The sequence below is a fragment of the Amblyomma americanum genome, chromosome 1 (assembly GCF_052857255.1).
Source record: "Amblyomma americanum isolate KBUSLIRL-KWMA chromosome 1, ASM5285725v1, whole genome shotgun sequence".
Lineage (NCBI taxonomy): Eukaryota > Metazoa > Arthropoda > Arachnida > Ixodida > Ixodidae > Amblyomma > Amblyomma americanum.
This window is the reverse complement of record NC_135497.1, coordinates 165833366-165853565: the sequence shown is the minus strand read 5'-3', so window position 1 is coordinate 165853565 and position 20200 is coordinate 165833366. Positions and strand designations below refer to the sequence as shown.

The following is a 20200-nucleotide window of genomic DNA, read 5'->3' as shown; positions in this document are numbered from 1 at the left end:
CTCCCGTCACCTCTCATCCTCCACCGCAGTCATGGTAAGGCACGCGCGGCGCCAAGCAGGCGCATTAACCCCTCGCCTATACGCTCCTTCTCCTCCCCCTCACCCTCTCGTTTGATTCCATCCACCTCTGGGCCTTCAACAATTGCTCGAGTGCCCAAATTCTGGCTAGGAGTATAACGCACCCTTTAGCGTCAGTTAGATTGGAGCGAACCGTCGCCTTGAACAACGCGGGCGCAACCGAATAAGACGACACAGTGGAACAAGTGAACCATTCAACTTTGCACATACACTTGGGTTATTTCTTAAAATGAGCTTAGTGTATGCGTCCTATCTTGCGCAATGCGCTTTTTTCGTGAACTTTTAAGCCAACCTGAGCAATAACTTAGTACTGCCACCTATAAATTGAGCAGAGTATGTTTGCAAGTGACACGTGTGAAAATGTCACGCTGTTGTCCTCGCAACGCCTCTCATAAAAAGCTCCTGGTTTTAATATCTACAGGGACCACCGATGACTGTCTTTCAGCAGAGTTATGAGAAATTGGCAATCAAAAGGGGGTGAGACGTCATATCTCTGTTTTATTCACTGTCTGCAATTCAGAACGTTACTAATCTGGGAATCAGGCACAAAAATAAACGATTAATTCCTGAGCGACCTCTGATTTTCCGCATTGTTTTCCTCCTAGTTAACTCAAAGGGGGATCTCAAGAGAATGATCAAAAACCCATAAAAGCAGTGTACTGCGGTAGGCTTAAGAGGTGATAAGAAGAAAAATAAAACATTGATTAGCAGTCTGAAAAAAAATGGTTTTGGAATTAGCGCAGGAGTTGCGAGGTCCCGGCCATGAGAGAGAAATCAGCGGGAGCAAAGCTTTCAGGGGAGGAGAGTGCATTCGGGGCATACCGCAAAGCTACTGCCAGTAGCTTACCGATAGCCGACTCTAAAACAGCCTGTTACCTACGTATGCTGCTAGCACTCACCTATAGGGCCGGAACTACAAGACTAACGAAACCGCTTGAAGCAGGACCACGGACGTTGTGGTGACCGATGTAGGGAAAAACTATAAGAATGGTGTAGCTAAGACGGTAAGTGTAACGGCAGCACCCTTATGGGAAGAAAACAACGTGGGTTAAAGAGACAGCGAGAAACAACGACAGCTTAGCTGAAATTAGGACGAGTCAATAGACTTAAGGCATGCGTTACGTAGAGCAGTCATCCAGTGTTCTATTATAGTAATAGAGGGGGACACCGAAAGAAAGGGAAGCATAGTGAAGGCATCCAAAGAATCAGGCAGAGTGTCGTACACAACATGAACTGGTGAACGAGTGGGCGAGACACTGGGAAATTCATTCGCAGGGGCTGCTGCGAGGCATATAACTGGAAATCACTCGAAAACTTTGGCCATGCTAGACCACTTCAAACCGCTGTTGATACTGACGACGAATGTTTCTGAACTGATCGGCCGTCCTAAAAATGCAAGTCCAGAGGGCAGTTTTCTGCTGCAGGACAAAAACCTCTTCCACTTATCTCCACACCAACTATGCCTAGCATCAGTGGCGGCCACCCTATACTATATGTGTATTTAATACTAATAAAAATTGTTTTACTTTAATCAACTTCTTATGCGGCGTTTAGGCATAGTAACAATTATTTATCTGAAGTGTTAACATAAAATGTGATACCTTTTTTTATTTGACGCTTCGTAATGCAGTAGTCAAAGACGGTACTCGCAGCAATTACCACCGCTAGAGTGCCAAGGAATGCCCTGAAAGGGAAAATAAATTACAGTGGTTAGCACGAAGGAAATCAAAGGTTCCACATTGTGCACCGAAAACTTCTTTAATGCGTGCTTTCTTTTGGGTACATGTAATATTATTCACGATATTTGCGTGAAGGAGGCTAGGAAAAAAAAAGAAAAAAAGGCAACGCGTCTAGGATTCATAAGAAAGGTTATGCAACTTCGTAAACAGATTAGAAGAGGAGAAAGAGCAACTGGCAGCACGAAAATAATTGGAAGTGTCTAAGACTTGCGACGAAAGCGTCTAAACATTTTTAAAGCAACTAGAACTCAAATTCCTTACTTCCTTTGGCGGCTTCTTATAAGCGCAGCTTAATTTCTTAGAATCCAATGGTAGAGCTTACACTATCGATATCTGTGCCGTCGTCCACGGTTGGGGCTCGTTGGTGACGCAGTCCTGGACCCTCAACTCGATGGTTCCACCAGCCACTACAGAAAGCGAAATTACTAGATTTCTTGAGTTGTGCTGCGAGCGTTGCGTATTGCATAAAATTCCATATACAGTCGAACCTCGTTATAACGAAGCTGAAGAGGCCCAGCGATTACTTCGCTATAGCCGTAGTTTCGTCATAGGCCGTGTTGACTGAGCTTCCAAGGGGAATCGTCATTAGTTCGTTATATCCACTATTTCTATATAAACCGCTTCGTTATAACGAGTTCCGATTGTAAAACTAAAATTTGTCACCATAGAATAAAATGAGCGACTCCTAGCGGTTTACAACTAACTTTTTTTTCGGCTTGAGTGTCCAAGTAATATCCGCTCAACCCTTGATTAAGAGAAATGTCTCCACCTTTCTTTAGTCATTTTAAACCTTTGCGAGGCCATCGCTTGGAGTCACAAGCGTACACGTTCAATGGGAGCGAGAGAGTGGTGTCGATTATGTATATGACGTCACGTAAAGCACCGCCGTCCACAGTAAAGCCCAGCTTGGGTTTACGTGCGGTGTTTTTTGTTGTTTTATAAATGTTTCGTTCACAATTTTAGGAAAAGCTCTGTTGTACCAAAAGTGGTGAACCCCTAAGAAACAGTATGGGCCCAATAACTCAAGCTGACAAAAAAAAAATCAGTCCGGTGTTGCCATAATATGGAGTAGCTGCATTGTTTAATTTTTTTTAAATGGTCTGGAACAAAAATTGAGCCAGCAACCTGCATGCGTTTCTACTAGAAGCGTCAGACATTTAAGTTTGTGAAAAATGCTAACGAAATCCTCCAATGAACTAACTTCGTGGCTGAGGCTAAGCGTGTTCATCACGCAAAGACCAAACCATACTTTTCATATAAAGTAATGTAAATGACGGAAGCCAGCAGTCACCGAAACCAAGGAGCGTAGGGGATGTCTTCTTTTTTAGTTCTTATCAATAGAAGATTAATAAAAGCAGAAGAAAAAACAACCAAATGCTGACCTCCGAATTTCGTGTTCGGTGCTCTACCAACTGAGCTACGTCGACAGCTGTCCACTCCCACCGGCGGCATGTGGTTGTTTTTTCTTCTGATTTTATTAATATCTCAATGATGCTCCCATATGTTCCTTGGATTCGGTGACTGTTGGCTTCCGTGATTTATGCCGTAACGAGCACCTCTTTCATTCCCTTGTCTGCTGATTATAAGGTGATGGTTACTCGTAGTGAGGTGTTTATGTTTCTACTTCACTCATCTCACCATTTTAGTGATCATGTGGAAAGAGAGTTGATGCGCTTTCAGACTCACTTTTCAGACGCTCGCACGCGGCGGAGCTGGCTTGCGTGCCTCTCAAACCGAGATGAGGCAATCTGAATTCATTCATTGTTATAAAAATTAAAAACCTTCCCGGAAGCCAATGAAAGAAAACCTCAGTGTTTGTTCATCGTGTCTTTCCGATTGGATTTTCTGCTAATCAGAAAAGCCCGCTAACTCAGTAAAGGTGCCGGAAGTTTGCAGAAATGTTGGAGGTAGTGTGCCTAGCTCGCCCGACTAAAGTCAGACGCTTGGTCAGGGCTATTCAATTAATAACCCACTGACATTTTTCTTTTAATAATTTCAGACATAAAATTACTCACAAGCATTGATAATCATCTGAATGTCCTCTTGGCTGCAGTCATTGATGAAGCAGATACCGAGGCGGAGTCCTTCAACCATGGATGAATCTGAGCTGCTAATTGCAAAATCTATCATCTGTACACAAGGAAATAAAACAGAAAGAGCAAAAATATTATTGTATCCCAGATGGCTGAATGGCCTGAAGGCGGTTTCAGGCACAAAAAAGCGCCGATAGACTCATGCAAAACTACTGCAATGGTCTCTTACTACTTTAGGTTCCTTACTATTCATACTATACATGAATGACCTTCCTAATCCTATTAGCCCAACTCACTGTGTCTTATATGCTGATGACGCTACCGTGTCATTATCTAATACGTCCATAGATGATCTGACTCTTGAATTGAATGCCGTTATAAGCAATTTAGCCAAATGGTGTACTGATAATCAGTTAGTGATTAATCCCTCTAAAATGAAATTCATAGTCTTCAAAAGTAGCCAAAAAATTATTCCTTGTCCTCCTACGTTAACCCTTTTTTCTTGTAATGTTCCGGCTTCTGATAGCACCAGCTTTCTCGGCGTTATTCTTGATTCAGCTCTTAAATTGTCTGTCCATATCACTCATCAAAAAAAAGATATGTGTTTGGCATCAGAGCGCTAATTGAGGCGCGTCCATATTTTCCATACAGCCTACTCCTATCTTTGCATTATGCCTTCTTACATAGTCACATCACTTATGAGCTTTTTGCATGGAGAAATACTTATCATTGCCAATTATCGTCTCTGCAACACTTACAAAACAAGGCCATCCGCATTATTACCCGTAGCCATTTCTCTACTAATGCTCGTTCTTCATTGCATGAGCACAATATTTTATCAGTCCACCAGCTTCTCCAATATCACCTTCGAATCATGTTCTTTAGGTTACTACGTGGCACCCTACATTTTCAGTTTTTAGACCCCATCCTGCTGATCAATCACAACCCTACCCGATTTAAAGCAAAAAACAATTTTCTGCTCCTCAAAGTCCATAACAATTATGGTAAAACAACGTCGTCTTTTCAAGCAATTTCATTTTGGAATACATTGCCGCCCACTCTAAAAACATGAATTTCCTTGCCTGCTTTCAAGAATAAGCTCAAGGTATTTTTGTTGTAATGCTGATGTTTTATTTTCTTTTTATGTATATTACCTGCGTTACTGTGCTTTTAGACTGCTTTTGTGATGAAGTATTGATTCGTTGTTTTCTATATTTTATAATTATGCGCTAACTGTGCTGTAATTATTTCTTGTATTATTGACCTATCGAGGGTCTCGGTACAGTCTTTGACTATGGGACCCTTGTCTGTGCACTTACGATCTTTTGTATACATTCTGGAACCAATAAACAGTCTTAAACAGTAAAAAAAAGGCTGTTTTAACGTGAAATGTTTGGAAATAAGGGATATAACATTACAATTTCGTCTCTTGTGTTGACAGCATGGCGTGCTATGATTGCAGCTTTTTTAATTATTATTGGAAGATGCAATATTATTGGGAAAAACCGTCAGGATGCGCCCAACAACAGACACTGAAAAATATTTGCGCGCAGAGGTATGCGCAGCCCGACGAAAGACATAGTCGTGGGACTGCATACAGTTCGTCATTATTATGAAACGGCCAGTTACGTTTGACAATGACGTCCATAACCTCTACCTTTGTTTAAGTGCAGTAGCACAAGTTTAGACTAGGAGGTATACATGTTCCTCTTTCTTTTTTTTTTCACGCGCAGTTGGTGCATTGCGTTAGAGAAACGCAGGAATCGATACGCTATACATTTCCTCTTCCTAGCCCTACTCAGTGTCGATAATTTATAGTAGGTCTCCTTGGTAACTCCCTACCATTTAAAATGAAACTGCATGCAAATTACGTCAGCTGGAGTTGGTGGTTTGTCACCGAGTACATACACACGTCAGGCGCGTTTTCGCTTGTTATGCTTTCTGTAAAGCTTCGCACTAATAACTTCGCCTACTGTCCCCGACCGCTTCAGTTCCGGTCGTGGTCGAGCAGGCAGCGTTTGAGTGCATCGGCTCTGGTTTGAGTAGCTTACCCGTGGATGAGACATGGCGAGACCCGAGGCTACATACTCCAAAAGCTCCGAGTTGTTGGCCGCGGGCAGGTACAGGTTACAATACTGGCCCCGTATCTTTTCGTTGCCGTATTCGTCGAGCACAAGGGTCTCGACACATTCGTCGAATGCTCCTAGGTCCGCCATGCTGCCTTGAAAGAGGCCTGTTGGGTACTTCCCTGAAGCGTCGAACACTGCGGCGGGCAAAGACATCTCAGTGGCATGCATTTTCTTTGCTGCTTTCGGCGTAGCGAACGCCTTAGATAATCGCAGTGTGCAAACAAGCATGTTCAGTGGTCTCAGCCTTATGGAAGTGTTAGGTTAATTTAATGGAAAACTACAACACAGTTTTATTTCCTGCTGTAATTCTACACAAGCATTCTTATGGTTTCACCGCTGCCATCAGTGTAAGCAAGTTGACACAAAGCACGAAAAAAAAAACGTTTGCGCGATGCGGCATGCGATTCCCCACGTCAACACGTGACCGAAACCGTAGAGACATTTGAGGTGGCTAAATTGCTATGGCGTTCTGCTACTGAGCACGATGTCGCGGGTTCGATTACCGGCCAGGGTAGCCGCACTTTGATGGCGCCGAAATTGAGAAACATTCGCGTGCTAACGGTTGTGGTGTACGTTAAACAATCCCAAGTAGGCAATACTGCGAGCTCTCACTGCCCATACTGCTTCTTCTGCACTAGAAAATCTACAAATTGGATGAAACATATCAAACCTGGTCATTACTGAGGCAGAATTTAACAACTTTCTTTATAAGGGGCTACCGACTTGTTTCTATGATGTGTGCTGCAGTGTTTTACAGTAAAGTTAATGATTAAAAACGAAAAAGGCTCATGAAACTTGTCCAATTTTTTTTCTTTTCATCCAACCTAGGTGAGCATCGGCAAGTTAGCTTAATGAAGAAAAAAAAACGCAGCCGACAATAACGCGTATACACTTGAAATTTTCACGGCGTTAGAACGAGCAAGTCCACCTTGCTTGCTCATCACATTTAATTGTGAGGCAACTGGGGAGAACATTGTAAGATGCTGTTGGGAACGTTTTGATGGGACTGTTCTAATCTTCTGATGCGCAGTAAAATCTTGGTTCTAAAGTTTGTCCTCTTCTCGCGCCGAGTAATAACGATAGCCACAGAAAAACATTGAGGTGCGTTTTTGACAATAAATGTATGAGAACTACAAGCGTCTGCATGTGGGATTTGCGGGTATATTGATTGCTGAGATGAAATCTTACGATATACGAAATAAATTTCGTTCATAAACAACTTTCGGTGTAAAAAATGCTCTTGTCCAGGATATCTGCTTATGTGAATTCTGGAAGTATTATATGTTTCGAAGGACATGTGTCACAGTTGCAAACTTGCTTGAGGAAATTATAGTCGTCAGCAAGTTACAATACTGACGAAGGTTGAGTAAAGATGTCGATGTGATTTAGATTTAAGTTCTACTGTGAATTTAATAATGTAAGATTCCTTCCTGTAACGTGAGAGCGCGTCAACGTGCGTCTTCGCTATGCATATCGAACTCTAGTTTCTTCCTTCTTCGTTTGGACATAAGGAAATTTTATGTGCGCATGGTTTTTTATATGAGGTGATTATCTCGTCACCAGTTACGTCGTACTTGCCATAGCTTGGACGACTAGCCCTAGTTTCAGAATCTAGTTATTTCCAGACAACGGTTTCATAGCTCCGTGGCTAGCTTCTGCCTTGAAGCTACAGGGGCCCAGTGCAAAATACAGGCAACGCAAAAGCCACCTTGATTAGTTCGTGTGCCCACTGATGGACAAACACCTTACTCACAGCAAAAACACGGCCATTATTTCAATGTATAGGTGGCTGCCAAAAAGAAGGTTTTATTCGAGGATAAGCTTTGCAGAGAAAAAACAACAAATTTAATTTTGAAAACCACGAGCCTAAAGCACACAACTCTAACCATAGAGCACTACAAAGAAGCTAAAAATTTGTGTGCGGTTATTTCTTTTAATTGTTTCTACACTGTTCTGAGGGCTCGAGCGTGGGAAAAAGTAAACGCAGCACGCAACTGTCGTCGAAGATTTTTCACGCGCTGCCGAACTGAGAGACAAACAGACGACCGGAAAGGCACTATGCTGCACTACACGTGGAAAGGGGACAAAATAGAGAGAAAAAGAGGAAAGAGAGGAATAGGAGATCAGTACACAGGGTACATAGGAAACACAGGGTACACATCAGGCTACAGACAAAGTTTATAGCCTGGAACTCAGCCCTGAGTCCTTTAAGAAGATCATAAGCGCTTTCACAGCTTTCTTCTGAAAGGAAGGTTCTGTCCAAGGCCCCAGAATCTTGGCTTGTGGAAATGGACGAGGATCCAAGCGGCGGAGAGTGGCAGCCAGGAAGACGCGCTCACGCTCAGACTGAGGGCAGTCGCAAAGTAGGTGGCCAATCGTCTAACCGCAACTGCAGTTCTCAAGCAACAAGTAGTCAGCCATTGCGATGAGGTGGGAATAAGCATTTGTAAACGGCACATCCAGCCACAGGCGGCACAGTGCAGTGGTTGCAACGGTTCATGCGCAAGCAAATTCGTCTCGCACGTGTTTGAAAGCACGGGTGTGCTTTAACGCAGAAATCCCAAGAAGAGTGCTCTGCACAGTTCCGCCATTGACATGAACCGACGAGCCCCATGATTTTCCGCCAAGAAATATGAGTGTGTGAGCGATAAAGGTTAGCTTTTTTTCTCAAAAAGGTGCAATGCGGGCAATAGATTGCGGTCTATCAAAGCCCCTAAAAATTGGTAAGATGTACAATAGGAAATGGTATGGCCGTCGATTAATACTGGATATGGAGTCATACATTCGCGTGTAAATGCTGCTAGCGCGCACTTCTCTGCTGAAACGCTTAGACCTTGCTTTCAGAGATAGGAAGAGGTTATGGCTGCTGCCCGGTGACCTCTGGCACGCACCTAGAGATGCGTCACAGTGGCCCAAGCGCAGATGTCATCGGAGCACATAGAAATGTGAATTGAAGTTTCAGCAATGGCATGTGCTGGCTAGTAGTGAACGCTGGTGCGCGTTCTCATTGACAAACAATGATTCATCCTTTGCAATACAGAAGGCGCGATTGCACATAGAACGGAATAGCGTGCTCCGTTTACTTATGTCCGCACCTGTACATATTCGGCCCACACAAAAGGCACTCAGAATATGGAAAAGGTAAAGAAGAAGTTGTACAATAACTCCGATGTACTGCTACCGCTGCATTAATGTGCAAATGTGACACCACACTAATCATATCCTTTCATATAGAGAGGACGCCCCATCTTGCACGCTCTTTCATGCGGTTGCACATGGACGGTTCGTGAGAAGGACGTCGGTAGTGCGTATGCAAAGCGGGATCCCGTTTCTTAGGGGCGCCTTTACCGGTAGCTCTTTCCGTGCCGCCAAGGGCGCAACATCGAGACGGTAAGGCGGCGGTTTAACTCAGCGGTACCTTGGCAATCAGTCACTAGGGTTCCCTGTCCCGGTGGTGAACGAGGAAAACCTTGATCGTTCGTGATAAGATGACGCACTGAGCGTCGGGTTTTGTGGCACGTTTGGCGGGGAACCTTGCTCTGTCTGTACATAAGGTTTAGGCAACTGCTGCATTCAAGGAATGGTCGCACTACGGGGAAAAAAGACAGACGCGAGAAATTCATTAACCTTCGCCACGAAGAGACCCTCCACGATAACTTTGAAGCTGACATTCCCGTCCCGGGTGCCAGAGAGAGGCCGAAGGCATATAAATTTTTAAGGAACCGACTATTCCATTAGGAGCGTTTGTCTTTTCGGCAGTGGCGTATACGTAGGAAGTCGGCAAAGATAACACGGCACAAATGATGGCGAAGTGGTAGAAAAGCGAAAGGATTAAGCAGGAGTAATGCGGTACTGCCTGGCTAAGATTTCCTATCTTGTTTTATTTGAAAAGGCTGTGACGCACTACACAACTGCCACAGCGTCGTAGGGTCCTGGATGGAACGCTAGGAATAGATGCCTACTCACTAAAACAATCGGTAAGAGAAAGATTATCAACATGAAAATGATGCGAACGAATCAGACACTTCCAGACCTCTTTCGGAATGTGTATTTTTGAGGCTAGAAAATCTGAGCCGCGTAAGGCGGCAGGTGAACGTTGGGATTTTGAAACGTCCCCCCCCCCCCCCCCGAAAAAAAAAATGAATTCATGCCTAAGAATGATGGACAAATCCACTGCCGGAAACCTTGCGCCTTTTCTCAACTGAGCCGCCTTTTCCATCAGCCATATGGCGTTCGGCGGCTCAGCCAGAGTACGCGGGAGTTGTCTGCTCAGGGGCGCTGTCATGGAAGCCCACGAGGCTACCTTCTGAAGCTGTCGTCTTTTCCCGCGCTATTTCTTCTTCCTCTTCTTTATCTTGTTCCAAGCTGATGTGGATTATATTGTAATTTATCTGCCTCTAGGGCTAACTGGACCTTGAACATTTTAGTGCTATGGAAGAGAGTCATGGCCGTGACGGGCACCGTGGTCCGCGAAAGTAGGCGTTGAATGCGTTTCCAAATTACCAACGTGACTTTAATCCATGCGTCGCCCAATTGGTGGGGCACGTTTCTTTTTTTATCAAAGATACATCCCCACACTGCTGCTTACGAAAATAAATGTCCTCAAAATAAAAGTACTGAACCGGAAAACTTTCGTCCTTTTCTTGTGTGGTGCGCAATCGGTCAAGAGAAAACGCCTATGCGCACGTGATCGATCCGTGGTCCGGGTTGCAAGTCGACCGACGCAGAACAACGCGTACGCGCGCTTCCTGCTTCACTTTCTACATTCTCATCGCTCCTCCTTCATACCCCTTAAACATGCGCCTGCCTCATCATTTACTGAGCGTAGACGCACGAAGAGCGCCATAGTAATAAGCAGAGCGGAAGGAATGATGCGCACAGAACTACAGGGATATGACCCCGGCTTACCACCGAATTCTAGTTCAATTTTGTGCGCGGGGTGTGTGGTTGACATTGAATCGGAGCTGCACCGACCGTGCGCAGTAGCCGCTGCTTTTTGCATAAATATATAGGGTTTGAAAACACAATTGCGGAGTGAAAGCTGTCAGAATCATTTCACTGTCTTCGTATGTTTTCGATCTCTTACTGAATCACTAACCTTTCTAAACCTACGCTCCCTTAGCCCAGGGTGACCTGTCGCGGTGGCTGAATGGCCATTACCTTCCTTGGAGTTGTAGATCGTATGAGGTCGTAGGTTCGGTCCTAAACGGGTGGCTGCATATCGGCAAAGATAAAAGCAGACATAGACCTGTACTTTTGGACGCACGCCTTTTGAAAACCCCAGGTGGTCGAAATAAACCCGGAGCCCTCCACTACAGCGTCCCTCATAGCCCACGGACCGCTGTGGCGCGTGAAATTCATTCTTTTCTTATTTTTGAGAACACTCTAACCTTCTTGCACTTCTCGAATAAAATTATTCGAATTGTTCACTAGAGTAACATACTTCGAAGACCGCACAGAGCCAAGTAACGCTGATGAGGCCCTTAGGCAAACATGTGTCCAAATAGGCAGGTTGCCAGGTATCGATACGTTTACAGTAGTCACGATAGCTCTCAAGTTCCTGCGAAGTCTTTTAATTAAAAAAGTTAGGCCTAGAGTCGTCGAAAAAGCAATCATGAGCGTCAACGGCACGACGTAAACAGGAAAATGCAATCATGGCCCTCAGAAGTTCCTGGTGCATTTCAGATGGATGGAAAAAGACATAGATACGCATAACATTAGAGCGAAAACACACGGCGGCAGCGAACAGCGCGATCATTCTTTTAAACTTCACTTTCTGATATTCTGCATAATATACCTCGACAATTCTGGAAGGTTATTAATCCATACCCAAAGAAATTCATGACAATACTCGACCAAAATGACGCCCCTATTCCTGATATTGAAGTTCCAACAACACTAAACTCAGCATTTTGTTCAGTTTTCAGCAAATAATCTGCGGGTAATTTCTCTTGTTTTTTCTAACCTTCAACATGGCAGACATAACGTTTTACTTCGTAGCATTTGCAAATTAATCTCATAATTAAAGATAACTTCATCCGCTGGAATTGACATCAATGCGAAAGTGCTCGCAAACACAAAAACAAATTACTAGTGTAATTCTATCGTAAATTTTACAACAGTAACTTTCGTCTGTGGTGGTGCTGCTGGATTAGAAAACAGGTAAATTCATTCACGAACGTGCTTTTGTGTCCCCTACTCCGTCCCTCGTCCGTTATTTTTTTGCGCTTCCTTCTTCAGAGCATGTATCACCAACTAGCCCGGCAGCTTGCTCTCCTGAAAGGTCATTTCAGTCCCCCCCCCCAAAAAAAAAAAAAGATCATCGTCATCATGTCTCAACTACCGGCCAATTTTTATTACTAGAGCTTGCTGTATTGATGGAGCATGTCATTTGTAGCCAAATCATGAGATTTCTTTTTTTCTAACAACTTCTTTCATTCTAGGCAGCACGGATTTCCCAAGAATTTATCTTGCGAAACACAAGTTTAACTTTTCACAAACGACATCACCTCCCGCTTTGACCTTAACGTACCTGTAGATTCACTGTTTTTAGACTTCGAGAAAGCATTTGATAAGGTTCCCCATAATCGACTTTCTTGAAACTTCCGCGCCTAAATCTGCGTCACCTAGTCTATAACTGGTTACACAGTTTTTTGATCGACAGTCGTCAGTTCATTTTACAACTACCACTCCTCTCCACAGTCTCCTGTAATTTCGGGTGTACTTCAGGGTTCCGCTCTTGGCCCACTTCTCTTCATAATCTACATTAATGACCTCCCTAATGTGCAATCTTCTAGCATACGCCTATTTGCTGATGATTGTGTTATATACCAACCCATTAACTATAGCACAGCAAAACGTGATTAATATCTTTCCACCACCGCTACTCTTACGTAGCACCCACGTATTTTTCTTAAGTAGCTCTTCTATGACATATCTTATAAATATCTAGGACTTATTTTAATCCAGAATCTTTCGTCGTCCTCTCATATAGCGAAAATATCTAACGAGGCTAACCGCAGCCTCAGCTTTCTCCAGCGAAACCTGAAATTTGCCTCCCCTTGCGTAAAAACCCTTGCTTACAAATCTCTTGTAAGGCCAAAACTAGAATATGCATGCTATTTCGGGACCCTCATCAGCGCAATCCTACCTTTTATTTGGAATGAACCAACTAGCCCGCAAGAACGTTCTACTAATCTTTCTAATTCCGTTGAATCTATCCAAAAGCACGCAGCTTGATTTATCTCCCATGACTATTATTCCTTTCCTATGTGCCACAGCGCTAGAAACTAATGCAAATTTTCCCAATCTGTAAACAAGAACTAAAAAAGCCAGGCTCATTCTTTACCATAAGTTTTATCATGTTTCAATTGATAACGCCGTTATATATTTCGCTCACCGTCATTCATCTCGGACCAGTCATCCCAAATCAGTATTTTTTCCGTTTTTTTTTTTCGTTTTTTCCCACATCCCGCAAAAGACTGGACTCATCTGCCTGAAGAAGCGGCGCATCATTTCAGTGCAATGAATTTCAGGACCGCCATTGAAAACTTTCTTCTGTGAAGCCACCCACCCCTCATGTAAAACACCTGCCCAGAGGCATTTCAGGACTAAAGAAATAATTAAAACTAAACAGGAAAATGCAACCATACACCGGAAGAGTTCCTGTTGCATTCCTTCTGGATGAGAACGAATTCAGCCTTGGTATTAGAGCGAAAACACACACACATCGCACACAGAAAACAAGTGACAGCGTATGCCGTCTCCTGCGCACTCTGCTGTTCGTGACATCACAAGCCGAATGACTTAAATTTTTTAGCTGCGAGTTTAACCAGGAACGCCTCGCAATACTTAAGAAACAGAGAAAACGATCGTCTTTCAGTTGCTTGAGTTTTGTTGTGGCCCACGCGCTGTGCACAAGCCGTGTTATGAAAAAAAAATCCAATAATCGCTTGATGCGAACGTGATATCTTGCCCCCGATGGAGAGAGCGGTGCTCCTGAAAGCCGTTTTTGCGCTGTAGGACATACTGCCTGCAACAAAGCGGTCACTTTTGGCCAGACGGGGCTTGACATTCGGTAAGCGACGGCTTTGCCCCAGGTGTTCGACACGGGGTATTTAATCAACGTACGTGGCATACTCCAAATGTCTCAGTGAGCAGTAAGTATTAGTGGAACTACTGGAACACAATGCAAATAAGCCTTAACGCGCTAACTTCGCCGAAGCTGCAAAGTTTTGGCTGCAAAAAAAAAAAATGCTTGCTGATGTGTCGGCTTTTCTGAGCAGAGAAACCTACGATCCCTCGGTCCAGAAATACGCGAAAGGTCCTCGATAGTTCTTTGTTACATTATCCACTCCAGGCTTCAGAAAGTTCAGCGATGTTGATAGTTGGCAAGGCTTCTTCGTGCGTTTGCTTGACTTTAGGCGAAAAGTAAAAACATTTCCTAGCTGCTTTTTTTTTGCACTCTAGAATGAAAAGAGCTCGTTGTGGAATTTCTTTGCCGTTTTTTTTTACTTCTAATTTATTTACAGTTTGTTTCTGTTATTTGTGTAGCCTCGCACATTTTAAAGTTTCAATTAGTGTCAAGACAAAAACCGATAGAAACAGAGTGCAGTGTGAAAAAAAAACACTTTATATAATTCTGAATTCAGCATCAAAAATTAAATCACTCATCAAATCAACTTGTACCAGATAACAAACGCCTACCCACTTAAGCCCGAAAAGAAGTGTTGGGGCACATACATTACACGACGGACAAGAAAACGGCGCCTCTACAGTCGTCTTCCTGTTTGTCGCGAAATGTTCTCCCTACAGAATTTCTTGAATAAGTAAGCCAACGAGGCCGACAGCGTGTGGCTTAATCCTAGCGTAGTTTTCCTTTCTAACGCCACGTACAGTCTTTGCCAAAAATATACAGCCAAAGGAGTTTGCTTTCAAGCTATGTAGGGGGATTTTAAGCACATCTGACAGTCCTAAGCTTGGGAGGGTTGAGGATTTAAATTCCTCCCGCCTTCGTGAGATCAGGGTGCCTGAGTATGCAAGAGGAGCCGCGCCGCAGGGCTCGGAAGCAGAGCCTTTGGACTGTATACTTTTGACAAAGACTGTACCTATTCAGCATTTATTGCTTTCAGCAGATCTGCTTAAAGTCAGTTACTGCATCGATTAAAGCACTGCGTCATTTGTGCTACACCAAGCAATGAATGAGAAAATCGGAAGCAGGCCACGTCACCAGACGTGTCCGCGTCTGCGCAAAGATGGAATATAAGATTGCTGAAGCTTACGTCTTAGGGCCCAGGGTTCAACGTTCCGGATGCCTCGCATGAGCTTCAAGAGGCCCACCATGCAGGAGGGAGAGATCTCGGCTCCTAAGAGTCGCTGCGTGAGCGCGCTGTTAGGGTTATTCATCATCTTGGCCACGAATGATTTTATCGTCTCCACGAGCTCTGGCGACTTCTTTCGAGTGGCAGCATCTACGTGAGGCACTGCTGCGCCGAACACCGCGGCAGCCACAACGAGCACATGGACAAGCTTCATGGCGTCGACTAGCGAGACCCCGTCGGCTCAAGTCCAACACGGTGACCTCAGAGGAGATGAACACGTTGGCTACAGTCTGTTGTCGCCAGTCAATTCCGAGCCAACAAGAAGAAACACTTCACGGGCGAAGTTTTGCGCTCGTATGCATGCTCGCGACGCGACGCTAACCGTTATTCGACTATTAAAAGAAAGGAAAGCTGCATTGCCGAAGACGTTGTCTCTTGTGCAGACGGGAAATGTTCACCATCGTGCTTGTTTAAGGAGCAACGAAAGCAAAGCAGCCAACTTATGAGGAGGGAGTCGACGTGTCGATTTCGTCCGCTGGCACGCGCCACTTTCAAAGGATGTTCCTCGGGTGTCGGAAGAATCCTATATAGTCTCTGGTCAAGGGGAAAGGGTCTTTGCCCAGCGCGCGCGACCCTCATGGACTCCTTACGGAAAGGGCGAGAAGTGAGGCGGGCATGAAACGTGCCCTGGGGAAACGCGGACGACGTTGCGGGTCACTCGGCTGCGCAGCTTACCCGCCGGGTCCTTGGCGGCCACACGCCGCCGTGAGTGTGCCAAGCGCGGCAGAGAAGGTGTGTATTTGTTTTCACGTTCAGTCAGGGGCAAGTGGGAGTAGTCGTTGAATGTGAATCCGCCCAAGCGCCTCTCGATGAGTGCGCTTGGGCGGGTCCATCAACGAAGGCGCCGCGAGAGCTTGAACGCGGTTGAACTTTCCCACGAAAAGCGATTCACTGTTTTGTTACATAGAAATCCTTCACTTTCATCGGCGCACCAGACGGGCTTCAAGTAGTGGGTTTTATGTACTGATGCAACTATTCAGGAAGTGGTAAATGGCGTTTATAATTCCAACCGTTTAAATCCCCACGGTTCACAAAATTTATTCTCTTTCCCTTCCATGCTTTGTTGTTCGTTTTTCTGGCTTTTTCTGCCTGTCTGTTCTTCTTTACTTCCCAGGGAACTTTTTCCCAGAGAACTTACCATGTAACGCACTGGTGTATATTTTCTACGTCTGTATTGCCCCAGAAATGTCAAACGGTCCCGATTTTTCATTCGAAGCTTATTCAGACTGATTTCAACGTTTCGTGCTTTTATAGAAGAGAGGGCACGCCTAACCTGAGGTAAACCATCACACATTGAATGCGCGTCTGACGACCATGTTTGGACGCATGCTTTTTTGTCGCAACTCGCGAATAATACAAAACATGCAAGTTTCCATAACTATAGCCGTAGTGTGCAGTTTATCACAGCTGAGCTGACGCATTGTGCACACACTCTTTGGCCTGAAGTCGATGGAACAGCGACAAACATTGGCGTGAGCCGCATTTTATAGAAGCGCTGTTGGAGCATTTGCCGTTGCAATATTAAAGTACCATGGCCCGGGGTGGCAAATCTCGTTGATGACATTAGCTTGTACTAAAAGGAGAAAGTTATTTCGTTGCAGAATGGAAATGACGAAAGAATAGAGCTGGCAAAAAGGGCAGTTCTCTCGCGATGCCTGGGCGCTACTGCAACAGCATCACTAGCAAAAAGGGCGTAAAAGAGCGTTCTTAGCGAGGTGCCGGCAGTTGAGCCCCGCCTCGACGCTGAAAAGGCTGTTAACGCCGCCCTGGGCTATAGCTGATCCGCACCTTACACTCGTACATCGCGATCGCTGTCGCGTCGTCGTCGTGTGTATGCCTGGAACAGCTGAACGACATATGAACTAGGCATACGTCTGTCACTGTTCCTGCATGCCGGGTAGCCGTCGTGTGAACGGCCCTTGGGGGTATTCTGGGCCCAGCATTGCAACAAACTAAGGACGAGGGAAAAGAAATGAACTGATTGGACGAGCTCTGTCCCGTCTACTCGTTTATTCTGCCCTCATCTTTTAGTTTATGGCGATACTGGGCTTCGAAAAAATCGTGGACAAGCGACGATCTCGAACTTCGGTGCTTTTGGGGCGCTTTGGAGGAGCCACTGCACAGTCACGTACCGTGATCACGTGACTCGTGAGCAGCTCTCTCGCGCTGTGCATTACATGTCATCGTCTTTGTCAGCTTCCACTCGTGCGCAATAGATCCAGAGCACACCGCTATCGCACTGCCGTAAGGTGCGTTAAGGGGTCCTAAAATGTTATAGTCGCGACCGCTAAGGTAACCAATCACCGATTTCGCCGATCTTTGCCTGGAACGTGGCCATGAAGCTCTTGCCTCGAACCCAAAGTGAAATGAAACGCGACATGCTAACGCACATACTTCGCATTTGGCCAAGTAGGTTAAATCGGCTGTAATTTTTTGCAAACATTTGGATTAATTTCAACCGCCTGATGTTATTGGACGTGCACTGGGCGCTCTCAATACACAATAAGTAACCCCAGGGGGTCGAAATTAAGCCGGAGCCTTTGACTACGACTCCTCTCTCTCTCTGCTTTCTTTCACTCCCTCCTTCATCGTTTTTCTCATGGCGCGGTTCAGGTGTCCATCGATAATGCGGCAGTTACCGCGCCTTTCCTTTCCTCACAAACAAAAATACGCGGTAGGCTTTTACGAGCTCATAATATAATGGCTTGCTTAACTGCTTCACGCGGACGGATTACTTGGCAGCGCCCTTGGCGCCCTCGGCCAAGTTTCTCGTGGGAGCACTTGGCTTTAAAGTTCTTTTTAAAAAACGCCTCCGATGCGCAAATTTTAGCTAAAAAAATTAATGCTGTTGTGGATTACATTATGTTAAGAACATTGTTTCCCGTTATTGCTTAAAGGGAAAGGTTCAACTACCATGGAGAGGCTCACGAAAGCCGGGAAAATGAGGTTTCGTACTTAGTTTCGCTACTGTTGGGCATAAAACTATAAAACTTGGATGCAGCCGTAGCAGTACAGTGGGACACTTCTCCAAGCAAACCTCGAAAAAATTGTGTGCAACTTTCCATACCAACTCCCGCTTGACTCCCGCTTGCGTACAATTTATTGAAGTGAAAAACCCAGTATTAAGATAATTCAGTCTGCCCACAGAAGAGAGCATGTGTTTGCAAGCAGGATCCACGTTTTATGCCCAACACTAAGCTAGCCAAATACGAAACCTTATCTTCCTAGCATTCCAGCGGTAGATGAACTGCTCTTTAAGAAACTAGAAAAAAAACGATGGCGCCACTTGTCCTTCTACGCAATATTGAGAAACTTTTTGGTTAAGAACCGCAGATCATGCTGTTTACATGCTGCCACCCAAGGGATATAAATAGACCCGGTAGGGAGCTACTGATGCTTTAGCCATCGCTAAGGTTCCGTGCTGGTGACGTGACCAACAGACCACTCCCCAAAACAGATATAGCTCTAGATGAACGCTTATGGTAGCTTTTACTTGGCACTGGTAATTTATTTCGCCGCACAGGGACTCCGGAAATTTGTTTTGAGTGGACGAAAGAGGGGGGGGGGGGGAGATTTCTAGATTACTTTGTTATTTATTTATTTAAGGCTCATTTACTTGATAAGTTTTACATTTTTTTATTTTATCTTTCGATATATTGAAAGGTTGATGCAAATTGTCACGTTGTGGTGACGGCACTCCAGCAGTCAGGAAGACAATGACATGGCTTCCAAAAGAAGCTGTTTTAAGGGGCTGACTCACCCCCACTAAGAACTGAATGACTCGACGGCTATAGCCACAAGCGTGCTAGGCAGTCATCGAACTGAATGCCTGCATTTCTTGGCAGCGCTCAATTTAAAGCTGCAAGGAACCTTCGAGATAAGGAACCAAAAACAACTACAATAATCTGGAAAAATGTGGGAGGATTTGCACGTGGCGACGATCAACGGAGATAAGTCTGGTCGCATTAAAAAACTAAATGATAAAGCCGCGTTCCGGCGGTTTTGAGTGCGAATGAACAAACTGTGCAAAGGTTCACGGCAATATAAAACGAATTGAAATGGGAAGCTTTATAGATGGGAAGGTTTAAACACGAGGAGTGATCAATTGCATTAAAAAAGTTTGTGCATAGTTTGTTTAAATTCAGCTAATTATGATCATGTACACGGGTCAGACAGTCGACTTCGTTTGGGACATGACTGGTTTAGGTTACTCATATACGAAATGCTTTACAACTGGCTACGAAGCCAAATAGCTGAGCCTCACTGTGCTTTGCATGAAAAGAGTCCTAGAACTGAAGTGTTTCAATTGTCAGAAATCTTATCTCAAGTCTCGTGACTGCGCCCCCACTGTTCGTTCCCTCCAACATAGCATCAAGTAAACAGGACACCAAGTACTCTTTGCGATGTCAAGGGATCCGTTGGAGTCACTGCGACGAAAGCTTTTCGTAGTTTCAACGTGAAGTTTTAGGCGTGTCGTCATTGCGCGCCGTCGTTTTGAGTTAGCTTGCCCTAGCCACCTTAACGCGCCTCGTTTTTGTTGTTTAACAAACGAAGATCTTTCTACGCAGACAAGGATCAGGCCTTTGAGTTTGATTCTTAGATAAAAACAAGCTTATTGATAATCAGTAATTAACGGACTCGCACATAAAGTAGAATTCCGCGTTAAATCCAGTGACGCATCCACATTAAGAACATACTAAGCAAGTTGTCGAACTAGCAAAACAGCTGTGACCCTTATCCGGGATTGCCACGTTGGGAATACATTGAGTTATTTTGTTTATTCACTTTCAAAAGGTACAGGAGACCACACACATTTCTCTTTAGATCACCTCGTTTGTATT

At 44.7% G+C, this 20200-nt stretch overlaps 1 protein-coding gene across 1 annotated transcript in view; it reads right to left on the bottom strand.

Moving 5' to 3' along the window:
• The window catches only part of LOC144114122 (nose resistant to fluoxetine protein 6-like), a 32231-nt gene extending 16209 nt beyond the window's left edge, over window positions 1-16022 (bottom strand). Inside the window, exons 1-5 of the mRNA XM_077647630.1 lie at window positions 15261-16022; window positions 5902-6113; window positions 3833-3947; window positions 2140-2224; window positions 1680-1762 (exon numbers count right to left, since the gene is read on the bottom strand). Coding sequence (XP_077503756.1) covers window positions 1680-1762; window positions 2140-2224; window positions 3833-3947; window positions 5902-6113; window positions 15261-15513 — 748 coding nt within the window. The 5' untranslated portion in view covers window positions 15514-16022. The remainder of the gene's footprint in view (window positions 1-1679; window positions 1763-2139; window positions 2225-3832; window positions 3948-5901; window positions 6114-15260) is intronic.
• Window positions 16023-20200: the final 4178 nt, after the last annotated feature.